The 11,545-nt window shown below is 36.3% G+C and overlaps 1 protein-coding gene and 1 pseudogene across 1 annotated transcript; both read right to left on the bottom strand.

Annotated features, from left to right (window-relative positions):
* Positions 1 to 294: 294 nt before the first annotated feature.
* LOC108218475 (uncharacterized) lies at positions 295 to 1,541 on the bottom strand (annotated as a pseudogene).
* Positions 1,542 to 1,724: 183 nt separating this feature from the next.
* On the bottom strand, positions 1,725 to 10,120 carry LOC135147104 (uncharacterized). The gene is made up of 3 exons (XM_064079722.1): positions 9,569 to 10,120; positions 8,732 to 9,227; positions 1,725 to 2,008 (listed from the first exon to the last, which is right to left on the bottom strand). Exons 1-3 carry the CDS (start codon positions 10,118 to 10,120, stop codon positions 1,725 to 1,727), a joined length of 1,332 nt encoding a protein of 443 aa, XP_063935792.1.
* Between the last annotated feature and the right edge of the window lie 1,425 nt (positions 10,121 to 11,545).

Raw genomic sequence — 11,545 nt, forward strand, 5'->3', positions numbered from 1 at the left:
TTCCATTCCTTGAGTAACCAAACAACTCCATTGAATGGATTCAATCATTCCATTCCAGTCACAAAAAAGATAAACCAAACAAGAGGCTTGAAAGACCATTCCATTCAACACCTTTTCTTTTCTACCACCATTCCGTACCAATTTTCATTCCATTCCTAACCAAATTCATTCCTTCCAACCAAACACAGTGTTAGCGTAAATTTACTTGTATTCAAATGTACATAATCAGTTGATAACATACTATTCAAATTACTAAATAAAACAAGAATAATATTTCAAAATAAATATTAAAAACTAATTAAAATGATTTTCAAATTTATACCATATATGCTCGATCAAATCCGACTGGAGATTACGGTGAACATTTCTATCATGAATTTCAGCAATTCTCTGTAGCATATTGGTAAAATCGGGAATAGGTCCATGTGATATTTCAACTGTTGAAGCATCGTTTAGGTTAATCCCTTCGTCATAAATAAAATTTGATAAGCTCGCATATGTGTCCCTTTCATCCTAAACAATAATATTATGACGTATGATGCACGCATACATGATATCTTTAAGAACTCATCTTTGCCAAAATCGTGATGGTCCTCGTATAATGGCAAAACGTGATTGAAGTACTCCGAATGCCCGCTCAACATCTTTACGCACCGCTTCTTGACATTGCGCATATAATTTTCTTTTATCCGCTTGAGCCAATGCGATAGTTTTAACAAAAGTACCCCATTCGGGATAGATGCCGTTGGCTAAATAGTATCTTTTGTTGTATGTTGTGCCATTTATCATGAACTATATTGTGGGTGCTTGTCCTTGTAAAATGTTAGTGAATAATGGAGACTAGTTTAGAACATTGAGGTCATTATTCGATCCCGGAACACCAAAAATGCATGCCAAATCCAGAGATCTTGTGATGCAACTGCTTCAAGCATGATTGTTGGTGTGCCATGATCACCTCCTATAAACTGACCTTTCCACGATACTGGACAATTTATCCAATCCCAATGCATACAATCAATACTACCTAACAAACCTGGATATCCACGTGCCTCTCCCATTTGAAGTAAGCGATGGATGTCCTCGATATTGGGTCGTCTTAGATATTCTGCACCAAAAATTTCATTGAATCCTTTACAAAAATTAACCAGACAATCAATGGCAGTGATTTCCCCAATTCGAATATACTCATCAACGTAATCAGCTGGCCCTCCATATGCGAGCATTCTCAGGGTTTTGGTGCATTTTTGTAATGGATCAAAAAGGCCTCTTCTCCCGATAGCATCAAACCTCGTTTGAAAATACTCTGAATATTGTTCAAGGGCTTTCACTATACGTAGAAACACATGTCTGTGCATTCTAAACCTTCTTCGAAATTGCATATACGTATACAATGGTTGCTCATAAAAGTAGTCATTGAACAAACGCATGTGCCCTTCCTCACGACCTCTATCAATATGTGTTCTTCTTCTTCTTCTTCTTCTTCTTCTTCGTATTGTAGAGCTATCAACGGATATGAAGTTATCAAAAAACCTTCTGTGCATTCGGAATTTATGATATCTTCACTATTCATACTTTCGTAAGAATTTGGAGAATCCATTGTTAAAACTTGAACATGTAGTAAGTGATGAAATGAAGAGACAAGTGATGAATGACATTTATAAAGTACAATAGAGCCGTTACAATAGAGTCGTTACAATATAGCTGTTACAATAGATCCGTTGGAACTAAAACTTCAAAATATTAGTACGAGTATGGGCACAAAATTTTTCATGATCTTTCTTCTGCTCGAGAGACATATATGATGTATCCATGACCGGATAATCCGTATATTTAGTCATTTTGTTATCCTCTGCTTCTTTCTCCTTTATCTTTACCAATTTCTCTAGTGCAGAAGCTTTTCTTTCATTAATCTCCAAAAATGTACTAGCTGAATCATTTTTTGCCTTTCCCTTCGCCTTTCGCTTTGCCGCCTTTTGCCCCGTAGGACGTACTTTTTGATCACTAGTGTCTGCATTAGATTATGACGTGTATGCTCCGGATTCTGATACTTTTGTTCTTTTACTTCCTTGTGGTTGATACGTTGTATTCCATTTAGCCTCGTCTTTCAACAATCTCCAGCAATGTATAAACTGAAAATTTGTGTTATTTTCAGATTTATACATTTGATGTGCATTTTCAAGAATTTGTTCATCAGACCAACCACTATGATGTGCTTGTTGTACTCGCTTATAACATCCATTGAAACGAGCTATTCTTTGATTCAGCATGTTCCAGTGATTTTTTTTTTTGCTTTCCAGTTATTCGTTCTTCACTTTCATTGTGGATGTCGAAGTATGCTGCAATTCGATCACAGAATTTTGAAGCACTTTGATCAATTCTGACAATGGCATCCTTATATGTATTAAGCCAGCTACTAATCAAAAGTATCGATGTCTCCTTGCTCCATTTGTGTTTGCCTTTTCGACTTGGCTCTTTTAAGTTTATGACAAGTTTTTCTGGCTCCTTGTCACAATTCACAGGTTGAGTTTCAGACACAAAAGTTGTAGGTGATAATGGAAAATATTCAGGAATTTGTGAAAATTCGGATTAAATTGAGAATATTGAAAACATTGATTATAAGGATAAAACGAAAAATCAGAATTTTGGAGATTGGCATGTGGAAAATTTGGATTAAATTGAGAATATTGAAAATTTGGATTTTGGAAACTAGCATGTGGAGAATTTGGATTTCATTGAGGATATTGAAAATTTGGATTTTTAGAATTGGGATTCGGAGAATTTTGAGAATTGAGATTTAGAGAATTCTGAGTATTTTGAGAATTTTGAGAATCCATTTGAGATGTATTATTTGACATTTGTGAAATGATGTAGAAAAACAAGTATGCCATGAAAATATATTAAGAAAGGCTATAAAATATATGAAAATATACTAAAGCTACACAGACAACTGTTGTTCAATTTGAACAACAAATGTGAACAACTTGACTCCAGTGGGAGACAACAAGGCCACACAAGCAAACAACCTGCAAAACACCGGTGTTAAAATTGCTCTGATACTAGTTACATTAACTATATTAAGAACGGGCCACATGTACCGGTCAAGATCATCACTAATGTCTGATTGGATGGAAATGAAAATGAAGATGAAGAGGTCCAAAGAAAATCTCATAATACACATAGAAAGATGAGAAAGAAGTGCACGAGGACAAGAAAGTCATGAACATTCTATTTAATGACATAGATTTTGATATGTTTGATAATGTCATAAAGTGCACTACTGCAAAAGAGGTGTATGATGCCATCCAAACTCCATGTGAGGTAACTGAACAAGTAAGGGAGAACAAAATGCAGTTGTTTGTTCAACAATATGAATATTTTCACTCAAAGACTGGAAAGTATTTAAATGATATATTTAGTATATTTCAAAAGCTTCTAAATGCAATATTGAAGCTGTATGGGAGAATATATCTTGTTAAAGACTCAAATCTCAAGTTTCAGAGGTCTATGTCTACAGAGTGAAAGCCTGCAACTGTTGATCTTAGGCAAGCCCATTATTTTAATGAGTATGCCTTGGATGAACTGTATGGAATACTGAAGACCTATGAATTTGAGATCCAGCAAGACGAAAAGATGGAAAATGGTTCAAAAAAATAGAAGAGTGTGACCTTGGCGGCTAAAAAGGCTGAAGAACAAGGGAATGCACTAAAAGTTGTGACTGCTAAAGGTACATCAAGTATGGAGGCTTGTAAAGGTCGAGCAGATGTTGGCAAAGGTAAAAAAGAAGCTGTTAGAAGAGGATGATGAGTCTTCTACACAAATGAGATGGATGACATTGATGAACATCTAGCCTTCATGTCTAGGAAATTCTCCAATATCGAGTTTAAAAGAAACTCAGTTGCCCCTACAACATTTAGAAGAATTAGTCAACCAAAACCATCATATTTGGTTGACTGAACAAAATTCAATTATTATAATTGTGATCAAGCCAGGAACTTCTCTAATGAATGTGGCAAACCTCCACCTGAAAGTAAGAGCTCATCAACTAAAAATGTTGATTACAGAAAGAATACTTTGAGCTCTTGAAGCAAAGAGAGAGTGCATTCATAACTGAAGAGAAGGACTGAGCAGTTGATGAAGATGACTCAAATGATAATCTTCTAGTCAATCTTGCCCTGATGGCTAAGGTGGGTGATGAAACAGAGGTCAACCCTGCAAGTAGTGGACAGATAAAAACTACTAACAATTCTGAATTATTTAAGATTGAATGTAAACAAATTATTGATGACATGTCTAATGAGATTTATAAAAAAATCATGAGACTAGAAGATAAATATTACAAGTGGTATTTTTTTAAAAGTCATATTGCAAGTTATTTGACATATGAAGTGCGAGTATAGAAAATATACATTACTAAAAGACAAACCTAATTAACAAAAGAGTGACACCACGAGACTCTCTATATATGAAATAAGTAGACTGATAATCATTAAAAATATGTCTGAGTTAAAGTTAGAAGTTAACCAGAATTATTTTTTTAACAACTTATTTTATCTTATTTTTTAATAATTTTATATGATAAAAAAATGGGCTTTTTTAGTAATTATTAAAAAAGTAAAAATTTGCATTTTCACGTTTTGTTTTAAACACTATTGTTGAAAATTACGGCACTTCAACTTTTTATTGCAAAAATATGTTAATAGTTACATTCAGTTGTGATAGTTGAATCTTCTTCTTTCATCTCTTCCATCTTAGCTTGCTTCGATGCATAATTCACAGATTTCTACACGAGATTGTTCAACTCGCGATCTCTTATTTCTAATCTCATTTATAATAAGTTTCAATCTCTATCTCATGTTTGTAATTGAGTTTTAAATCGCGATCCGATCTCTTTGATATCTTTTTCTGTTTCAGATTTAACTATTTATTAATGATTTGCTTCATTTATTTGTTAATATGTAGATGCTTTTTAGTTCTATTCAAGTTATGGTAATCAAGTTGTATAGCTTGTGGTTGCAATTGAAGTTTTTGAGTTTAGAACATGTTGCTAACTAAGTTGCTGGATATAATTGTTTTCCGATTCTCCAAGCACATAATACTATTTTTTAATAGGAAATTGATCATGTAATCATGTTTTGATTACTGAGTTGCTTACTGAGCATGTTGTTTACTGATGTGCTAGAAATAATACATTTAAATCGCAAGCGCACCATCACCGTTTTAATATTTATGATTCGATCCACAGAGATTAAAATTATTTTTCGCTAACCTTTAAATTTAACCTAGGCGAATTAGAACAATTAATTTTGAAAAGGGGTTTGTTTTAAAAACAAAATTTTATGATTAAAAATCTATCTAATTAATCTTAACAATTAACAATTAATTAAACAAGACCACAACTTAATCAGAACACAAGAATGGCTCGCTAGTTAAGTAAAAACCAAAAACTCAAATATCAAAACAAATTTAGCTAAAAACAACAATTCATAAACCACAGAACTGAACAACTCATTTTGGCTCGATGACTTGGCAACAATAACAGTATTAAAATCGAACGCAATACTCATAAAACACCCCATGTTACTCCATACTAAACCCACGACTCAATATAAAACAGCTGACTCAAATTTACGACTCAACAGGATTGATTAAAGAATAAAAAGACTCAGAACTCGGTGAAAACATTCAAAAACTCAAAACTCCGTATAGCAAACCCAGTAAACTAAAAAACCAGCACATAAGAAGAAGACAACTACAGGCTACTGACTCAAAGCAAAAATCAGAGTGACTCGGCTTCTAATCTATGACTCGGAAAACCAACACCAGCCTCGACTCATACAAACTCAGCAGATCACTCGACAAAAACGCACAAACTCGAGCAACCATGGCTACGACTCGAAAACCAGAAAACTCCTAACAAAGAGACTCGACTAAACACAGAACCCAGCTTAAACAGACTCGGTGAAATAACAAGAAACTCGAAAATAGAGTCTTAAAGTCGAGCACTAAGCAACTCAAATGTGACTCGGTGGAATCAACAACAGCAGAAACAAAACTGTACTAACTAGCTACTGACTCAGACAGAGCTAACTAACACAAGACCCAGTATCATGATTCATTAACCAAAACGAGAGAACAAGGAAAAAGGTTGCTGGGGTTTTTAAACAAAAAGAAAACAGGTGAGAGGTTTCGAATGTGTTGAAAAGAAAACAAAGCTTGTGGTTTGTTTCAGTGAAAAGAAAGCAGAGCAGTGGTATGTTTTTTTTTAAAACGAAAACAGGGGAAGGGGTGTTCATTTGTTTATTTGTCAAACGAAGCAGCAGATTAATAAACTGGTGTTTGTGTTCACCTTTTTGCTAAAACAAAGGATAAAAATCTAGTAAATCATGAACCCAAAACAAAGAGAGCTGTTAAGGAAAATTCAACTGCCGAATTATATTACTATAACTCTTGGAATCTGAAATTTAAAATCCCAACACAAATTAATTTTGTGCTAGGATTTAGTTGACTATTTCAAGAGATCACAAATCTATAATAATCACAAGCTCAATGATTCTTTATTTCCCAAAAGCTTAAAAGCATGTGGTGGTACTTACAAGAGTCATTCAACTTGGAGAACATAAATTAAAAAGATAATACAAGATTAAGCTAAAAGAGATTTGTATAGAAATTAAAAAGTGTATACAAGCTTGGAAAGGAAATTGGGGCTAGCAAAATGTAAATCTATCTAAGATACTAACTATAGAAATGACTAGGTAGAAAAGGTGGGTAGGTAGCTAGGTAGGTCATTACAAGTAAAGAGAAGGGGGTATTTATAACTAAAGAATTAGGGTTAAGGGGTAGGGTGGCTAAATCTTGACCATCCATGTGCCTTGTGTGTTGGGTAGATCATAGCCCTCCATGTGCCCCCTTACTTGCCAACTCTTTTTTTTCTTCTTTTCTTTTCTTTTTCTTCCCCTTTTTTGCACTTTCTCTTCTTTCTTTATTTATCTACAATTTCCTGAAATAAGATAAATAAGCGATTAATACTACGAAAATAAACAAAAGATAAGCACTTAAATATGCAAAAATATGGACTAATCAAACTTCCTCATACCTATCTTTTGCTCGTCCTCGAGCAAAAATCAAAAGAAAAGAAATAAACTAAGAAAACTAGATGCGATTCCTAGGCTCCTTTTCGTAGGCGTGACGGGTGATTTTAGGTTCACCAACCCGTTAAACTCATAGACGATCTCTACAAGAGGAGTTTTGTCTCCTAAGGGTTTACAGAAGATATACCCATAAAATCTTCGAGACATTCTAGCAAGCGTCTACTCGACTCTACTTTAATTTCGCCGGTGTTAACAAAAAAGCGTTTTTAAGGAAAATATGACTCAAAGACTCTTTTACTAATAATCAAGATACAGTTGTCTCTAATCTACTTGAATCGACACAAAAATTTACTCGAAATCCAAGGAGTGTAAGTAATTTAAGGCCTTTGATGGATCCTAATTGTCCAAGAACACTTTCTCTTTTTCAACCAATTTTGAACTGACCCAATCTCTATCGAAACAGATATCTAGCCAAACTTCACAAACTCTTATTCTTTTTTTTTCTTTTTTTTCTTTTTTTTTGCATTGACTTTATTTTGTCCGTTTTCTTAGGCAAACAATGTTCCCATGTAGCGAGCTTTAGGTCAGTGACTCCCAAACCAAACGGTCTTAGGGCACTAGGTTTTGAAATCCCCCGACGGACTTAATAACTCGAGTAACAAAGGCCACAAAACGAGACTAGCCAATCTACTTTTGCCCATTTATCTAAAGATTTTATCTATAAAGAACAGTGGGTATTGAAGTAGCTTATTCCTTTTTCCTTTTTTTTCCTTTTTTTTTCCTTTTTTTTTGCTATTTTTTATTCGCAAAGGTTCGATTCGACATTGTTTCAACATGTGGGTTCTCTCTCAAGTATCGAATAATATCACTAGACAATCTCTCCATCAAAGGTCTTGTGCAAAGTGTGTGCCATCTTGGAATTTAGAGTACAAATCGGTCGATACAATTTTCATAAAGACAACCTTACTCGACTACGTTCAAATCATCTAAAAGACACTACATATATATATTTTTTGAAAACATGCTAAACACCAACTACTCCTAAAGTTCGAGTGAGGGAAAGACAACTTAGCTAAAAGTATCTCTATTTTTGGATTTTCTAATTTTTCATTTTTTAGGGTTTTTTCATTTTTTAAGAATTACACTAAAGCCCTCCCCGTACCTAAATCATGCATTGTCCTCAATGTATGCAAAAAAGAGAATTAAAATGAGTGAGTAAGGAGGAAAAATACTTCAATAGGAGATGAAGGGGATTTTTATTAACTACTGAAACAACTTACATGATCAAGGGTCGATGAGGTGGATGACCTCTTCCTCCGAATCAACAGGCAATTCTAAAAATGGTTTAAGGCGTTGACCATTAACTTTAAAAACATTACTATTTTTAGGATCCTGAATTTCAATAGCACCATGAGGAAACACAACTTGAACAATGTAAGGACCATCCCATCTAGAACGCAACTTACCGGGAAACAAATGAAGCCTAGAATTGTAGAGAAGAACTTTTTGACCGGGAGAAAAGGATTTTCTCAAAATAGTTTTATCATGGAAGGCCTTAGTTCTCTCTTTGTAAATTTTAGCATTTTCGTAGGCATCATTCCTAAGCTCTTCTAGCTCGGTCAATTGTAACTTCCGATGACTACCGGCGGTGGGTAAGTCGAAGTTCAATTCTCTAATGGCCCACATGGCCCTATGCTCTAACTCAACCGGCAAATGGCAAGCTTTACCAAACACGAGTCTATAGGGAGACATTCCTAAGACGGTCTTAAAGGCGGTCCGATAGGCCCATAAGGCATCTATCAACTTGGTTGACCAATCCTTCCTATTTGAGTTGACCGTCTTCACTAAGATTTGCTTAATTTGCCGGTTTGAAACCTCTACTTGGCCACTAGTTTGAGGATGATAAGGGGTAGCAAGTCTATGAGTGATGGAGTACTTCTTAAGAAGAGACTCGAATTGACGATTCTTAAAATGCGTCCCTTGGTCACTAATGATAGCCCCAGGTGTTCCAAATCGAGAAAAGATATTCTCCTTAAGGAATCGAAGGATGATTTTGTTGTCATTAGACCGGGTCGGGATGGCTTCTACCCATTTGGAAACGTAATCAACCGCGAGAAGGATGTAGAGGTGGCCAACGAACTAGGGAATGGGCCCATGAAATCTATGCCCCACACATCAAAGAGCTCTATAACAAGGATTGGGCTCATAGGCATCATGTTCCTCCTAGTGATTCTTCCTAGATGTTGGCACCTACTACACGCGGAACAATACTCGGCGGCATCCTTAAACAAAGTAGGCCAATAAAAACCGCATTGGAGGATTTTAGCGGCGGTCTTTTTCGCACTAAAATGACCTCCACATGCTTGATCGTGACAAAACGAGAGGATACTATGAAACTCACTATTTGGGACACACCTCCTAATGATTTGGTCGGGACAATGTTTAAAGAGATACGGGTCGTCCCAAAAAAAATGTTTCACTTGAGAAAAGAACTTGGATTTATCATTCTTGGACCATGTCGAAGGAATGTCACCGGTTGCTAGGTAATTGACAATGTCGACGAACCAAGGGAGAGTGGAAATCGAGAGAAGGTGTTTGTCGGGAAAGGACTCGCTTAAGGGCAAGTCATTAGTGGATTCAACCACTAATCGAGAGAGATGATCGGCGACGACATTCTCACAACCATTCTTATCCCGAATCTCTAAGTCAGACTCTTGGAGCAACAAAACCCATCTAATTAAGCGGGCTTTTGAGTCTTTTTTCGAGAAAAGGTATTTAAGAGCGGCATGGTCGGTGTAAACAATGATTTTGGACCCGATAAGATAAGAGCGAAACTTTTCTAGGGCAAAGACTATGGCTAGAAGTTCCTTCTTGGTGGTAGAGTAATTGAGTTGAACATCATTTAAGGTCTTACTAGCGTAGTAAATGACATGAGGCCTCTTATCTATTCGTTGTCCTAAAACTGCTCCTATGGCATAGTCGGATGCGTCACACATAAGCTCAAAAGGTTGACTCCAATCGGGAGACTTCATGATCGGGGCCGAAGTCAATTCTCTCTTAAGGTCTTCGAAGGAATGAACACACTCGCTTGTGAACTCGAATTTGACATCCTTAGCTAGAAGGTTGGTCAAAGGTCGGGCCTTTTTGCTAAAATCCTGAATGAATCTACGATAAAATCCCGCATGTCCAAGGAAAGAACGAATTTCCTTTACGGACTTGGGAGGTGGGAGATTAGCTATTAGGTCAACCTTAGCCTTGTCTACTTCGATCCCTTTTTCAGAAATTTTGTGTCCTAAAACGATTCCCTCCTTAACCATGAAATGACATTTCTCCCAATTTAACACTAAATCCGTTTCCTCACATCTTTTCAAAACTAAGTCTAGATTGTTAAGGCATTGGTGAAAAGATGGTCCAAAGATGGAAAAGTCATCTATGAAGACTTCTAGAAAGTCACCTATCATTTCCGAGAAAATGCTATTCATGCACCTTTGGAACGTGGATGGGCCCGTGGTTAGGCCGAAAGCTAAGCGTCTATAAGCGAAGGTTCCAAAAGGGCAAGTGAAGGTGGTCTTTTCTTGGTCTTCCGGTGCAATCGGGATTTGAAAATATCCTGAGTAACCATCTAAAAAGCAATAGAAAGCATGACCCGCTAACCGTTCTAGCGTTTGATCGATAAAAGGCAAAGGAAAATGATCTTTCCTAGTGACGGCATTGAGCTTCCTAAAATCTATGCACATTCTCCAACCGGATTGGACACGTGTTGGAACTTGCTCATTGTTCTCATTCGTCACTAAAGTGATGCCCGACTTCTTAGGCACTACATGGATGGGACTCACCCACTTACTATCAGAAATGGGATAAATGATCCCATTATCTAAGCATTTAAAAATCTCTTTCTTAACTACCTCCATCATGGGAAGATTTAACCTCCTTTGAGGTTCTCTCACGGGCTTTGCATCTTCTACCAAATGAATCCTATGTTGGACAATCGCCGGGCTAATTCCTTTAATGTCCGAAATACTCCACCCTATCGCTCCCTTATGCTTTCTAAGGATTCCTAAAAGTTCTTCCTCTTGTGATGTAGTTAAATTAGAGGCAATGATAACGGGGTATGATTCATTAGGGCCTAGAAAAGCATACTTAAGAGTGTCAGGAAGAGGCTTGAGTTCTAACTCCGGTGGTTGTGACTCAACGGTCTTATTTGGTAAAGGCAACTTCTCGGGTTCAACATCACGCTCTTGACTCGTTGTCGGAATGGTGGATTCTAACATTTGGTTGACCTCATGTGTGTAGTCGGAAACATCTCAATCCTCTCCAAAATGTTTTAAGCAAAATTCAAGGGCATCTTTAGGATTCATGAGATCTTGATCAACTATTTCATCAATTAGATTAACGTCCAAAGGTTGATCATAGATATCATCGGATTGTTTCCCCACATGAAAAATGTTGAGGTCGAT

This window comes from Daucus carota, chromosome 1 (genome assembly GCF_001625215.2).
Source record: "Daucus carota subsp. sativus chromosome 1, DH1 v3.0, whole genome shotgun sequence".
In the NCBI taxonomy this organism is placed as follows: Eukaryota; Viridiplantae; Streptophyta; class Magnoliopsida; order Apiales; family Apiaceae; genus Daucus; species Daucus carota.

Bases quoted from the DNA above. Each gene is read 5' to 3' on its own strand.
- LOC135147104 (XM_064079722.1), bottom strand. From the start codon at position 10,120: ATGAAGTCTCCCGATTGGAGTCAACCTTTTGAGCTTATGTGTGACGCA. The intron at 9,228-9,568 runs GTGAAACATTTT...CCCATTCCCTAG, and splicing joins AATCCAAGTTCTTTTCTCAA to TTCGTTGGCCACCTCTACAT. The intron at 2,009-8,731 runs GTAGTCATCGGA...AATCTAATGCAG, and splicing joins CTTCGACTTACCCACCGCCG to ACACTAGTGATCAAAAAGTA.